At 28.6% G+C, this 16,637-nt stretch overlaps 1 protein-coding gene and 1 pseudogene across 1 annotated transcript; both read right to left on the reverse strand.

Annotated features, from left to right (window-relative positions):
- Positions 1-242: 242 nt before the first annotated feature.
- On the reverse strand, positions 243-885 carry LOC149559678 (pathogenesis-related thaumatin-like protein 3.7 pseudogene; annotated as a pseudogene).
- A 13,129-nt stretch (positions 886-14,014) lies between these two features.
- On the reverse strand, positions 14,015-15,076 carry LOC149559679 (pathogenesis-related 5 protein Cup a 3-like). The gene is made up of 2 exons (XM_089823488.1): positions 15,010-15,076; positions 14,015-14,643 (listed from the first exon to the last, which is right to left on the reverse strand). The coding sequence occupies exons 1-2, from the start codon at positions 15,074-15,076 to the stop codon at positions 14,015-14,017; spliced, it is 696 nt and encodes a 231-aa protein (XP_089679614.1).
- Between the last annotated feature and the right edge of the window lie 1,561 nt (positions 15,077-16,637).

Genomic DNA, 16,637 nt, shown 5'->3' on the forward strand with positions numbered 1-16,637 from the left:
TGCTTTACATAAATAAGTAGACACTTTAGTTTTCATTAAACTTTTAAACTTTTACCTACTAAAACAAATGTCAATATAGATGAAAGAACTCAGTACAAACATAAAATGATGATAAAAATTCTGCATATGGCTCACAACTGTCAGTCAAGTTTGCATTCGATTCAAATATACAAAACCGAAAAGGTTGCAGTACATTTTTGAATAAAATTCCCTAAAGCTATGCTATCCATAGCTGAATGTATTCATGAAGGGTAGAAAGTAACAGTGTAGATAGGCCTCGTTGGGCAAACAAAGGTGTTAGAAGTGAAATCCCCCGCATAGCTACATGCCTAAGGGCACTCCCCCTGAAAAAATTTAGAATAACTATTAGGTGAAAAATTATTGAGAAATTTCCCATGACAGTAGTACTGATCACTACAAGGAAAAGCCAAACAGACATTCCTACACCCTCCATCAATCTTCAATTCTTCAGGTCAACTTACAATAATGTATTTGTTGTAGGAAATGGCCTCGCAATTTCCTAAACTAGGTAAATTAGCAACAGGCAAATTGAAACCATCTATGAGAGAAATTTCATAATAATCTCAATTTCCACTCCCACCGAGAGTGGATTCAACCAATGTCGTAGGAACTCCCCCACAGTTACCTATTAAGTAGGACCCAATTCCTTGTGCGTTGAAATTGCATTTCTGCCCCTTGATTTGAAGGGACAATTAGAGTTGTCTATATGGGAGGTTGGAGTTCTAATCCGCTGCTTGGATTGAAACTTCCAGGCCAAATTGTAAATGGACACTTGTTCTATATGGTGAAATTGGTAGTGTAACATCCTACAAATACTGTACACAAATAATCTTGATCAAAATAGTTTTTTCTACTAAAAGGCATAACTATACGCGGTTGCATTCATGCTTATCAGTATCATGAACATTAAAAGATTAAAAGCTTTTTATAATATAATGTTTATTTAATCAAAACCAACTATACACGGAAGGTGGACATTCAATAAACAATTCTAGAATTCTCCTCTCGCTGTTAGAAAGACTCCAGAAGTTCTTTTTTATTTCTATTGTAAGCATTTAAAGAACTTTTCGGAGAGCTTTGTAGAGACTATAAATAAATATGTTTCTCGTGAAGATTGATGTAACAAGATGTGCAAGTGCTTTATCAATAAAATTATATCTTTAGTGTGTATTTGTTTTCTATTTAATCTTATACTATTTTTCTATTTTAGTCTTTTCTTCTATTATACTACTCTATTTTAAATAGTTTATTAAGGCTGAAAATAACATGGATAATTCTTGTGTCATAAACATTAAAAAGATAAAAGAATATTATTTTATTCTATTTTGATCTTTAATGAATCAAAAATTACAATTATACACTACTTTAATATATAAAGGATAAGCAATGGAAGCAAATAGAGTACCTATAGTGCCTACCCCTAGTGCATACTCCTAGTTTTCTTTTTAGTTATTTTTGCCGAACTCTTTTAGGCTAGCTATATGATTATGTTTGATGATTAGAGGTATTTGTTTTCCAAATTATTGGATATCATTTCTTGCTCAATTGATTATATGATGAGATTACTTAGTACTAGTTATTTCATGTAAGCATGATTATTCTTTGATGATAAGGATTTTTTATAGTTATTCAGTTATTTGATAATGTTAGTTAGATGGATTATTTATATGTGTTTTCTATGGATACTTACCCCATACTTCCATCTATATGGTGTACCTGTATGTTTTATTTTATATATGATGTTTCTGATATGGTTGAGGGAGGGAGCCATAATCACCTACTAGTTGGAATCTACATGATACACCACTTCTTGCCATTGCATGTTTAGTTTAAAATATATGTGTACGTACATGTGTAGATTTTATGTAGACTGCATGTACTCGGTATCAATTTCCCTAAATTAATTGCCAAGATAAGTGCACCCTATTGCAATATCTCAATAATAAGAGAGTGGAGATAACTCTTGAGTCTAAATCCTATCCTTAAACCATTTGTCCTAAAAAGTAGAGCAAGAATATGAGTTGTCTACCTTTTGAATTTGTCAAGTGACGTAAATTCATGATTATAACCCTTCAGTTTGATCTAGTTTTATGTACTTTATTATTAGTTTTATTTTCAGTCTTATGGGTCTGTGATTATTTTCCATTATAATTAAATCAAATTAAAAGAATAATTAATGATTTAATTTAATGAAAATTTTATAAGGAAAATTTGATATTTAATTATATTTAATTAATTGAAAAATTAATTAAATAAATAAATTTAATTTAAAGATTTAGTTAAAGTCTTATTTTGAATGTAATAATATTTATTTAATTTAATAATAATATGTTTAGGAGATCATTTTTAAATAAATGCTAAATATTATTATTACTTAAGTTGATAAAAAAATTTATCAAAAATGTCTCAAAAATTAATTAAAGAGAGAAAAAAAATTATTTAATAAAGATATTTTAATTAAATGGAAAAACGCTGTGCATGAATATTAAAATATAATTAAATAATAAAGCTAAAGGGTTTTTCGTGTGATTGCACAATCAAAGCACTAAATTAGGGAAGAAATCTTTATTAGCAATATAGAGTTCATTTCTTAGGGACCGGGTTTTGGAGGAGCAATTTTAGAGAAGGAGGTTTGCAAAAAGAAAGAGAAATACTTGTGTGCTCCATGTGTTGACGAATTAGCATAAAATTCAGGTAGAATCTTGTGGTTAATTTGTGTAGTAGTCTTCCATTCTTAAATTTTAAATCTATTCTTAGAATTTTAGATTTGGTTGATATCATTGTATTGTAATTTACTGGTTTATGTTCTTGATTTCATCGGTGAACGAATTAATTAAATTAAAACCCTTGTCATATATTTTCATTATTCTTCATTTCAAAATTGTCTACATATAAGTATTGAAAATTTAGAAACCCTTGTTCTATTAATTAAATAGAATGTTTAATCACATAGGGTTTGTGGGTGAGTCTACAAATTTGATTGACCTCCCGTATTTCTCCTATCACTTTATTTGGAGAAAATTCCTTTATATATATATATATATATATATATATATATATATATATATATATATATATATATATATATATATATATATATATATATATATATATATATATATATATATATATATATATATATATATATATATATAAACAGTTTTATAATCAAATTTAAGGAAGGTCAGAATTACCTATTTTAGTAAATAAAATCAAAAGACGGGGGAGGAAAAATTACTTTGTTTTAATTTAAAAAAATTATATATATATATTGGTGGGCGGGGCCACCAAAACCCCACTCATGAAGCCTTGCCTATGATGGTCAATAGTAGAGTTGTTGTGTATGTAGTAGGTACTACCACTATAGTAGCAATACACTATTGTGGTCACAATAGTCTGCTATGGCAATCATGCCCTTGCAGGCCAATGGTCCTTTAAAAATGTTGACCTTGTTTTATAATTTTTTTAAAAAATTGATTAAAATTTTCATTATCAATGTTTTTAATTAATAGATTTTTTTAATTATTAAGTATTTTTATATAATTTATTAAATTTTTAGATTAAATTTTTAGTTTCTTAGTAATTAATTTAATTAATATTTATTTTAATAAACTAATTAATAATAAATGTTATTTAATGAATTTAAATTAATTTTTATTATATTATTAATTAATTATTATAGTTGTTAATATTTGTAATTTTTTAATAATAAATCAATAAAAAAAATATAATAATTTAAGGAAAAAAATTTATAATTTTTTAATAATATTTAATAGAGGTAATATTATGTTTTTTTAAAGTTAGTGGTAATTGCATTCAAATTGAAATGTGGAAATGGGTTAATTTGTAAGAGGAAAATTGTAAACTTTATCAAACTGAAAACTTACAATGAAATGAAATTTTGAACCTTAATGTTAACCAAAATTATGTGTTTTCCAAACCAAACAGAAAACTTTGAAACTACAATGCCTGTTGTATGTTTTCTTGTATGTCAGATTGGGGTTAACTTAGAGTGTTGACGAGTTTTAGGATATCTATCAGAGGCCAAAAGTATATTGTTTTGATGATGTCATGATTTTTGCAAATATGTACTTGATTTTGAAACAGTCTTGTTAGGATGATTGCATGGGTAAAATCTGCGACTTTGATCAGTGATGTATTTTCAATAATTTCTAGTTTCTTTCTTAAGGACTGAAGAGTATTTATGGTTGCATGAGACTTTCTAATTTTGTTGAGCCTAGGTTAGGTTATTTGTATGTTATATTGGGAAGTGGCTTGCAATGGAGGCCGACACCCTAAAGAGGCTAACGGGTAACCCATTGTAGGTTATTTTAATAAGTGATAACACTACATTAAATGAGAGTAAAATAAATTAATAAGAGTGTTTGTCTTTACTTTCCCATGCCCCGAGTACTAGTATAGACTAGGATGGGAGTAGAGAGGATGCTTGGTTGTGACCTTGCTTCATTAGTAATCTTTTGTTAGTACAAAAAGATACTAATGTCGTATAGAGACACTGGGGGGAAAAGTATTAAAAGGCTACTAGGGTAACCTTAGAGTTGGCTCATGCGATGACACTTGCCAACTTACATAGTAGATTCCCTATGTGTCTTTGTTTGCCTCTGGGTTTAGATGTCACTTGTGTCTTGGTACCTTGAGTTAGATTGCTTTCAAGTTTTCCTTGACCTAGATGTTACTTTTGGCTTTTGGGATTGTTATCTTGTTTGGGACTTCAGACTATCTCCTCAACACGATGGGAGTGTACCCTTTTTGGAATACCATGAGGTCGAGTGGTAGTGCTTTCTACTTTTACCACTAAGATCTGTCAGTTCAATGTTGTGGCTGGAGTTCCTTGTTCTGCATTTTCTTTCATTCTTTTCTTGTGTACTATGATGGATGGTTATACCTATTGTATTGTATTTTATTTCATGGATCTTAAAGAGATGATGTGATTTATTTTTATGATGTATATTCTTTCAGTCTTTCATACGCTATGACTTGTATAGTGGATGATTGTGCATTCCGATTATTGCCAAGTGGCATTTGGGATAATTAGATATTATTTAAATGAATTTGAACTTGTAGTTATTCTTTATTGTGGATGTATTATATATTGTTTTTAGTATTAATTAAACATAAATGTGATTCAACATCATGGGACCTTTAAAAATTGTAATTTTCTTTATGGTATGCATTTATGTGTATGTTATTGCTTCCGCTATTTTATATCTATTGTTGTTAAGTTATTATCTTTCAAAAAAAAAATGTTTGGCAAAATTAGTGAAACTTTAGATTAATTTCTTTTGGGTTCCCTGGGGGCGTTACACTACCTAGGATAAGAAAAGGAAGCAAATAGTAGAAAATTGAGTTTAAATTATATTTTTTAAATATAAAAAATTAGATTTAATTTGATTTTTCTTTATTGTACTAAATTCTAATAGTAATGTCTATTCATCTTTTTGACAGAGCATTCTACAAATGTTTTCACTAGTAATTTCAATGGAGAAGAAATTTTGATTATTATTTTCACTATGCAAACAGCCATTATATAATATCAGCAAAGTCCCCATGCTACTACTTAGGCTTTTGTGGAGCCAATGCTTATGTTTAGTGGCTCCTCTCTTCCTTAGCTTATATAGTGGTTGCTTCATTAAAATAGCTAAACATTTTGAATTATCCTTTTTACACATTCTAAATTCTTTTGAGATTTAAATTAAGCACAAAATATACTTAAGCAATTACATGGAAACACAAGATTATAAAGATGATAGATGAACACAATCAGTACAATAATAACATAAGATATAATTATCGTTCTTAATGTATTTTTGAAAAGTGAAAACATATTTGATTTATTTTCAATTGTCTTTAAAATTTATTAAGCAAGTGCTATACAAGGACAGCAGATAATAGCGGAGGTGAACACAATAAACAGACTTATTGTATAAAACAAATTCAAAAATTGATTTGACTTCAATGATATCCACTAGACATTTTTAACATATTAACTAAATGAATACACTAATTGAGATAACACAAGCTCAAAAAATCCATTTTAGGAATTTGAAAAAGGTTTTGCAAATGGGGCTTAAGGGGCTTTCTAATGAATAGTTCATAATGCACAAAACTTGGTGAAGGTTCCCGAGAAGTCCTGGTGCTTCACCCTTGTGAGCATCATCTAGATTCAATAAGTGCTAAGTGTTCCATTTATTCTCATGAGATTGAATCACTACTCATGTAACATGGGTCAATGAGTTTGACTCAAAAATCACACAGTTAAATCTTAATAGCTGTATCACAATTTGAAAAAGATTATAAACCTGCTATGGAAGCCCACAATACAATAATAATAATAAGAACAGCCAGATGCTCATAATCGAAGATGACGTAGCTTGCAATTACCCAGATACTATAGTTTCTATCAATCTAATTGGATTTCTTTTTTATTCTAGTCGACGTACTTATGGACGGCCTTTCCAAAGAATGAACGTATCTTTCTTTCGAAAATGGAATTTGTTTTATTTTTACTGTAAATGGATGTGCAAAAGCTCGAGAAAATTCTTCTCCCTGTCTAATTTGGCACTGTTTTCAAACCTTTAGCCTGCTCACAATTGAGAGAAAACAAAGAAGCGAATTTTAAGAAAACCTTCAAAAATAATTGTCACAACTAATATTCTCAATTAAATGATTGTGAGATAAGGATAAGAATCAATTAAATTTTGAAAAAAAAAGGTAATAATCTAATTTTATTTTAATAACTTTTTGCTTTTGTGTTCGTATTGTCATTTTGTTTATTATTCATTTTCTTTCCTTTTTCTTTCGTGATGTCCTTTGTGATGTCTATGATCTAGCTACTTATTAATAATGCTAAACTGATGATTAAAAAATGTTGTTTAAAATTATTGTATAGATTTGTAAATCTGAAATCACCCATTAAAAGAAGATTTGTGAATCCGAAATCCATATTGGTATATTTTTTTATTATTATTTATTATTTTTATTTTATTTTCCATTTTGTTATTAATATAATGATAGTAAAACAGCGGATGTACTTTAATTTTTTTAATTTAGGTTATGATAATATATGGTGTTTGATCTTATTGTCATCCATCTTCATCAATTAATCTTCGTCTTTAATTCTTACTCATCATATTATATTAAATTCATACTTACAAACTTGACATAAAATCAGTTCTATATTAATAAATTGAAACATTTAATTTTTGAACTTTCAGAATTTCTAATTTTCAACTTATTGATATTTTCATAGAGCCAACTAATGGATGTTTTTAATAATGAATTTGTGTACCTTGATTTTGTAAATAAAGATATTTATCCATTCATTTCAAATCATGCAAACATTAATGCAATCAGATTTCCACAATCCATAATAGTTATGATAATTTATGGATTAGATTGTCTAACGATTTTTTTGTCATCAACGTTTCGAATCACACTACGTGATCCATCATCGGGATGAAAGAGCAAGAAATGTAAAAAATTGTCTTTCTCTTTCATCCTGATGATGGATCACGTAGTGTGATTCGAAACGTTGATGACAAAAAAATCGTTACACAATCTAATCCAGAAACTAACTATCATGCAAACATTATCATAATCTAATGGTAAATAAATATTAAATAATATATAGACATCATGACAACCTTATCAAAAAATAAACTTATCCTAAACATTTATAACTTCTTAATTTATTCACATATATTTCAAGTTATTCAAATGCATCACATGTTCTCCAAATAAAATCACAATCTTATAGAATCAGTAAATGGAATATTTTACACTTTCCTTGTTTTGCTAAGTTTTAGATCATCCTTAATAGCTCTAAAAAAAATTGTGTAACAAGAGATTGTTCCTTAATCAGGAAACCATCTAGATCCATTCTCTCCATCAAAAGATTGCATGATATTTAGTTTATTTTATACTAACATGATGCTTTGTGCATTAATCCTATATATTCAACTCAAAATACTCTTAAAGATCACGAATCCAATACTCAAAGTACTCTTTAAGCTCACCAATTAAATTAATTACCTCTTCAATAGCCAATGTCCTAGGGAAGATGGAAAACCCCATCATTTTACCTCTATCAAATATTTTTCTCCTCCAAATTAAAAAAAATGGAAAAAATAGGAGCATCCATCTATCTACTTACCTCTATCAATCTTTACAATATCCCTCAATAATCAGTCATAACCCTTGTATACTTGGCCATTATTGCAAATGTAAATGCTCTTTCAAATATACACAATTCTATAAAAAAAGATGCTTCTCCAAACTTTGACATTCTTATTTCTAATAATATTTGTTCCAACAGACTATGAGACCATTACAAGAATGTTGGTAAATAGATTTGTCACTATGAAGTTATCTTTGAAACTAACTATTTCTCCCCTTTAATAGTGACAAATGTAACAATAGTTGGAGAGACTTCAAATGATCGATTTGTTGATTTTCAATCTTCCTTTGCATTTGAGAGGGGCAGCTCCCTCATGAGGTGATTGTATTTGTGATTTTTGTGTACTTTTCACTTGAAAGTAGAAAATGATAAAAAGCATAAAGTAGAGACAGTGTGAACATGTAAGAAACCCCAATGATAGACATACAAATATCGTATAGGATTTCGGTAAAGATAATGATTACAAATGGGTGTTGAGAACACGAATGTAAGAATGGTGAAAGAAGCATAACGAATCCCAACATATAAAGTGATCTCTATACAACTACATCCAAACCAAGATGTCAAGAAATGAATGTCTTTCTCCGCACCAAATAAAATCATCTATAAGAATGCACAAAGGAATCATTGATTTAATTTGTACAATAAACAAGTCATCATAATTGAGAAGGACATGTTAGATATTCAAACCAAAATCTATTTTTCATTATCTTTTGAGAATATACAAACTCACAAACCATTACACATAACATTAAACTTGAATTTATTTAAGATTTCTATAAGAATTTCTCCAGAGTCTCCCCTTTGCTAAAATGTAAACCTCCCCCACCCCGTTCATTACAAATAGCCTTATATTTATAGGCTTTGCAAAATAAATACCTCCTCTCAAGGTTAATAACTAATAAAATAATGTTATTACATATATTGTGTAGGACCACAATCATGTCACGTCATCTTTCCTTTAGCATAATTTTTGTGTCATGGAATTCCTCCTCAAAGTGGAACATTCAATTTCACTTTTTGTCAAAAATATATCTCACCACCTTCACATTTGACATGTATTTTTTCGGGCACTGCAAGCATGTCACTAGTTTGGTTCTTGTATCGCATTGTTTCCTCCTCTTGCATTCTATTGACTCGATCTTGCAGTCAATGCGCTATGTCAAACAATTCATGAGAATCACCTTGCTGTGGGCATTTCCATGATGAGTAATGCCCACACCATTTACAATGTTTGAAACTACTTTTCAAATGCTCCCAACCAATATACGCACAAATAGATTTCTACAACTTTTTCAAAGCTCTCATTCAGTTCTACAGGACGATATCAATCTGACATATTATACAAAACATGTACTGTACCCAATCAGTGACAAGTTTTCTAGATAGGGAGCCATAGGTTAGGAATAAAATTGGGGTACCTTTGAATGTGTATAGATTTTAAATATCAATTAGAGCAGGCATCATAGTCCATAATCTGCACTTGATTCCTAAAATGTAATCATTTTATCTGCACTTGATTGTAATCACTTTCTTCATCAAATCAATTTCAATTTTATGTGCCATTCTCTTGATCACTTTCTTCATCAAATCAATTCAATGCCCATCTTGTACCCAAGATAAGAGGTAGTATAACTAACTTTTCTTTAGATTAATTATGCAAAGAGGTTAAGAATATTCTCCATAATATGCATTTTTTAATTTCCCGTCTAACTTCTTTTTTATAGAGAGAATAATATTTTTATTATCAAAATACATGTTTGGAGAGATTTTCTTAACCTTCCACAACTTTTGACTTGGGCACGGGATTTCAAAAATTCAAAATGTTAGACCACGATCAGATATTTGTTATAATATTAATCATTTTAAAGGTCAAAGTTTGGCATGTTTTGGCTCATTTTTAATTAAAATTAATCATTTTAAAGGTCAAAGTTTGGCATGTTTTGACTCATTTTTAATTAAAATTGATAAATAATTTCTCATTTGACTTGGAAAATATTAACCACAACAAAGGTAGTACTAGCACTTGTGCCATAGGAGGTGCAAGAAATCAGCTGATAGGGAAATTTGGATTTGACCTTTTTGATAATTGCTAACTTATTAAAAGTTTTATTGATTAATATTAATATTGAAATATTAAAAAAAATTCTTGTGCAATTGAATTTTTTTTAATTAGTAAATGGTCGAAGCCTAGATTAATTATTGTTATTTATTGTAATTAATTATTTATATGTGTTAAGTGAATTCAAACCCAAGACATCACACATGAGAGGCTAGTTATTGTTGTGTTGTAGGCTCTTGCCTAAGTCTTGTGCAACTAATTAATATTAATTTTTAAATATAAAATATTTGTCTTGTGCAATCAATAGATATTGATTCGTTGTGGTATTTTTTTTATCTTTGAATAAAATTTATGTTGTACAATTTTGAAGGAAATTTTATTATATAATTAGAATGAGATTATTTTTTAACAATTATAATGTTTAATAACATTTTCAAAAGTTAAAGTATCATTTGATTTTGTGATATTTGTCTTGTTTACATGTCCAATTAGTAAACATTAATTTAATATCAATGCATTTGTCATAGTAATTTGAATACAATTTTAAAATTATAATATTTGAACATGACATTGTATTTTATCATCAAATATAAATCCAAATATATTTATTATTAACTACTACATTATGTAATAACCCTAAATCTTAAAGTAATAGTTTGTATATATTTTAATTGCATACACATAATATTTTTCATTATGCAATAAGAAGTTTGTAAACAATTGTATTACAATGAGTTGTTCTACCCAATATTATAGAATATATCAATGAAGACCACATTTTTTTAGATTCCCACATTTATTTTTTTCCTACATATGTTTGCAATCCCAAGGCTTGGATGGAGAAATATGAGGTGTGAAAGGGTGAGGGAAAAACATGGGAATAAAGAAGTACCTTCATTAATGGGAAATCAAGACAGTTCAAGAATTGTGGAAAATATAAATAGTTGTACAAATGAGGGGAAGAGTGTGGTGGTAAATATAATGCATAATATTTGACAATGTAGTGTATAAGATTAGTAACAAAAGGACATTACACTCTAGAAAGAGGGATTTTCTAGTGTAAGTGTAGCAATTAAGAAATGTCAAATACACTTTTCACACCAACAAAAACATCATAAATATTCTCATGCACATAGAGAACATAATTGAAATTACATAATGACAAAATAAATATTTTCTCTAATGATTGAATGACAAATACATCCATATTTGTGTCTATACCTCCTCTACTTTGAAACAATGAATGCAAACCCTTGTTATAGAAAAACCAAAAACCAAGAAAGATAGTGGACTATATATTAAATAAACAATTGACACTTAACACTATAAAAGATATACAACTAACAAAATAGTGACAATTGGAAATCCAATTCGAACCCCATTCATATGAATATGTCAAATACCTTTTAGTGTTGGATTCTCCTCAAATTTGTAGTTCTTTAAAATACTCTAACCCCATATTACAAGAAGTTACACACAAGAACATTTATATGTAGCTTTTTAGGAAAACTTAAAATACTAAAAAAAATACACAATTTAATTTATTTATTATCATTTCAATGTTTTGAAATCTTAATATTATTTATTCTAATTTTAATATTTATATTTAATAACATAGATATTTTATATTGATTTTAATACAAATTTAAAATTATTTAATTGCTAAAATCAAAATTAAATATATATTCTTTCAATTAATACAAATCTGTTTTATTTGTTCTAATTTTCATATTCTTATTTAATAAAATAGATATTTTATATTGATTTTTATTTTATTTTTAAATGATTTAATTGCCTAAATTAAAATTAAATATATATTTTTTCAAATAATACAAATCTATTTTATTTGATACTTTTTTTTTTTTTTTTTTTTTTTTGCAAGAATCGGGTGCAGCACGGCCCCCCTATAAACTACAGTGCGCCAAGTAAACATTTTAACATGGCCGGTAGCGCTGGCACGACACGCCCACCGGTACCACAGGGACGGGGGAGACTAGAACTCGTGACCAACCCCCTGCAACAAAGAAGATTTAGCCAACCAAGCTAAGGCCCCCGCCCCACTAATCTACTTTATTTATTAATCTAGAGATTTAGATATATTATTACTCTTTATTACAAAAAGCAATGGTCAAATAGGAAACATACTAATGATACAACCAAATGATAACTTTAACAGACTTCAAAGATTTTTTTTTTTTTTTAAAGGATTCGCCCAACTACAAATTACGTATATTTTTATTATGATTATTTGTATATTGTAGCATGTGTGAAAAAAAATTGCATTGTTCCTTATACAATTTCTTACTATTGCTTTTATAATTTTATTCTTATACTTCCTCAGGTTTCAAGTAGAACTAATAGAAGCTCCAAACAAGATCCTCTAGACATACATTAAAACATGAGATGACATGGTGTTGCAGTAAATGTAATAATTGTACTCTTAAAAGAAGAGTGAAATTTAACTTTTTTATTTAGATAATTGTAGTGATTTCAATAAACCCTCCACTTTCAACAACTCTGTAAATTTTAGCTTTGAGTACATATTCACTGTGAAAATATTTTTTATTTAGGTCTATTCTTATAAGAACTTTACCTTAAAATTGTTTCAAATTTGCCCAAGTTTATCCTTCAATTATTTAATGATTGAGAATTGAGAAGATTGTAAGTGAAAAAAAATTATCTGTTAAATCTAAAATCTTTAGTTGTTTCAATCTAGAAAAGTCATTTGGTAAACCTTGAGAAATTGCAAAATGGACAGTTTATTATGACAATTTCAAGTAGAAGCTTATGTGAGAAGTATTTGTCATCAATTTCCATCTTAGATAGACTCTTTGTAGTGCTGATATCTGGAAGAATGTTCCCTTCAAATTTATCTCATCTGAGTATCTTCATAAGTTGCCCATGGAGGAATATAACCAATGGTTGTCATAAGATCTATGCATAAATGATTGTCATATGTACTAATACACAGGCAAGGTCAAAATCTTTGAGGGTGAAACCATTGTGTAAAAATGAAAGATCTCAGGCACAGCAATGAAAAATTTGAAGCACTTCAACCACTAAGATATATTTTGGGCTAAAGCACAACACCAGACAATAAAAATCAAAAACATGATACAACCTTGCATTTATGCAAACTATTTTTACAGTCACATTTTAAAAATGTGGAATTTGTTTTTCTTTATCTTTTAAAATAGTTTTTTCTATGCTAACCAGATACAATTTTTCCTATTTGTTTTTCTTTATCTTTTAAAATAGTTTTTTCCATGCTAACCAGATACAATTTTTCCTACTTCCCCGCCAAAGGCGAGGACTCCAGCTGGGCGCAGCTCTTGTTTTATAATAAAATTAATAATAAATTAAAGTCAACCATAAATGATCTACCAAAATAGCCTATGAACTAATAACTGTAAATTATACATATTAGATTTCATTTATTTTTAACAAATAAATTTAAAATTTAACCTATATTTAAAATCTTAAATAAAAACTAAATTTCATTTGTTTCAAACCGATACCTTTTCCTATATTTACATAAAAAAGATAAATCTAAATAATCTAATAAAATACTTGCTGAAGATTAAAATTAAAATTCTGCAATTGGCTTCCGAGTATCATCCATGGTTGGATTCCATTCAAATATACACAACCCAAGAGTTGTAGTCCATGTTTTCATAAAACGCCAAATCAAGCCTTCTTATCACTAAATCTATTCTATCTAGAGCTGAAAGGATTCAAGGGCAGAAAGTAAGTGTATAGCTAACCCCTGTTGGACAAACAAAGGTACTGGTTGCATCATCCTTCGCATAACTATATGCCTGAGGGCACTCCCCTTTAAAAAACCTAGAATAATCATTAGGTGGGCAATTATTGACAAACTTCCCAATACAGCAATACTGATCATTAGATGGAAAAGCCAAGCAAGCATTCTTACACGCTCCATCAGTCTTCAATTCTGCAGGACAATCTGCGGTAATGTTTTTATTGCAAGAAATGGTCTTGCAATTCCCTGAGCTGGGTACAACTGCAACTGGCAGATTAAAACAATCTACAAGAGAAATGTCATAATAATCCTGGTTTCCATTCCCATTGAGAGTGAATTCAAACAAAGTTGTAGGAACTTCCCCAGTCAATTGGCAATTCAGTACTCCCCCACAATCACCAGTTAAGCAGGACCCAATTCCTTGTGCATTGAAGTTGCACTCAGTTCGCCCCCATATTCTTCCTGCCACTTGATTTGAAGGGACACTTAGAGTCGTCTGCATGCCAGATGGAAGCTCTAATCCACTGCTTGGATTGAAACTTGCAGGCCAAATTGTAAATGGGCATTTGTTCAGTATGGTGAAATCCGTAGCATAACATCCTACAAACATTTAATTTCTTCTATTTGTTACTATCATTCTTATCAGTGTCATGGAAATGAAAAAAAAAAAGGATAAAACTGAAACTAAAGAAAGGATGAGACTATTATTTTTATCTGTGTCATTAATTCAAAAAGGATAAGACAGTTGTTTCTTATAACAAAAGCCTGTAGCTAAAAAGAAATATACCTAATGCTATAGCATGAACAGCCAAATGCTCATGAATTGAAATAGAGATGGAATTTGATTTGTTTTTATCATCTATGAAATTATTTATTGTAGATAAGTATACTTATTCAGATAAGAGAAGCCTAGAGTTAAAAAACAGATCTATTAACATGGAAGAGCTGAAGAAAAGAGTTATAAACCTGATATTGTAGCACACAATACAATAATGAGAAGAACAGCCAGATGTTCATGAGTTGAAGATGCCATAGCTCACAATTACCAAGGGGCCAGAGACCAAGCGATTCCAGCTTCTATCGATTTAATTGAATTTCTTTTACTGTAGTCGACGTAGTTTTCAAAGAAATAACGTGTCTTTCTTTAGAAAATGGAATTGTTTTTCAATTGCAAATGGATGTGAACAAGCTCCACAAAATTCTTCGCCCGTCCTATTTGGAATTTGACCTTTTCCAAACAATGGAGAGAAAACGAATAAGCGAATTTTAAGAGAATCCATAAAATAAACTATTATTCATAATTAATATATTCGAAAATTATTTATGTAAAAATGTTAGTAAATATTATAGGGTAATTAAAGTCTTTGAATAAAAATACTTTGTAACAATTGAATGAGAGGCTTTCTTGCCTTCAATGTTACTATGTTATGTGTTTTTTGTTTTTTGTTTTTTAATTAAAATAATGTAGGTGGAGTATTCTAGTTAATAATGATTTAATTAAGTTGATAGACTTTTTATAGAAATGTTATTTCTTGCTGCTATTTATATATTTTATTTTTAAATTAATTTAAATTATAGCTTTTTTTAATTTTAAAAAAAAATATTAATCTTTTTTTTAACATTTTAAATTAGTTTTCTAATTTTTCTAATTAGTATATTTTCTCTAACTTAAGCTAACTTTTAGTTTCCCTAATTATTTTAGCTTTGTCTCATCTTTATTATTATACTATAAAATTAATTTTATGATAAAAAACCTTCTTCAAAGATAAAACTAAATGTTATTTAAATATGTTGGATAGATTTGTAATGTCAGATTCACACATGCTGTTTTTTTCTCTTGCTTATGAATTTTCATTTTCATTATATTAATCTTATTGTATTTAACATAATAATAATTTTGTAAGTGATATATTATAATTTTCTGAATTTGTGTTATAATACTATGGTATTTGATTTTATTTTCATCCATCTTCATGAATTAATCTTACTCTCAAACTTTTTGCTTCCTATATTGTATTCAATTAATATGTAAAAATTTGACATAAATCATTTCTACAATAAGTTTTTTTTGCATTTTAGTGGTAAATGTGATGTCATCAAAATCATTAAATAAATTAATATAATATTATTTTGTATATGTGGCCCCAACAATTTATTTATTTATCTATGCAGTCCACTATTTATTTTTATTTTATTTTTCATAGTGTCTTCTCAAAGTTGATGGTTTTTGTAATCCTTCATAAAGCTTCTTGAAGCCCTTTATAAGGCTACTTGTAGTTTATTTTAGGCACATGATTTGAAAATTTTCATTGTACTATGAATTCTCTTTGGATTTCAAAGAAACTCATTGTTAGTTGTTTTTTAGACTACTAGGTACTTTAAACCCGATTCCAAAAAGTATAAGATAGGGACAAGCCTAAGAATGAGATAAATCCTATATTCAACAGAGAAAAGTCTTAGTTTTGGGCCAACATTAATAGAGTCTTCAAGACTCACTTCACTTTTGGCTCTGTAGGGCCAAGGCAGGCAAACCTTAGGGATTGATCTTCTTAACTTGATATTCTTCTCTTGAAGACAATCCCCTATAGAAGATA

Source organism: Cupressus sempervirens, chromosome 4 (genome assembly GCF_028749045.1).
Source record: "Cupressus sempervirens isolate cs-2001-9-10 chromosome 4, ASM2874904v1, whole genome shotgun sequence".
NCBI classification, from domain to species: Eukaryota; Viridiplantae; Streptophyta; class Pinopsida; order Cupressales; family Cupressaceae; genus Cupressus; species Cupressus sempervirens.

Bases quoted from the DNA above. Each gene is read 5' to 3' on its own strand.
- LOC149559679 (XM_089823488.1), bottom strand. From the start codon at position 15,076: ATGGCATCTTCAACTCATGAACATCTGGCTGTTCTTCTCATTATTGTA. The intron at 14,644-15,009 runs GTTTATAACTCT...AAATGTTTGTAG, and splicing joins ATTGTGTGCTACAATATCAG to GATGTTATGCTACGGATTTC.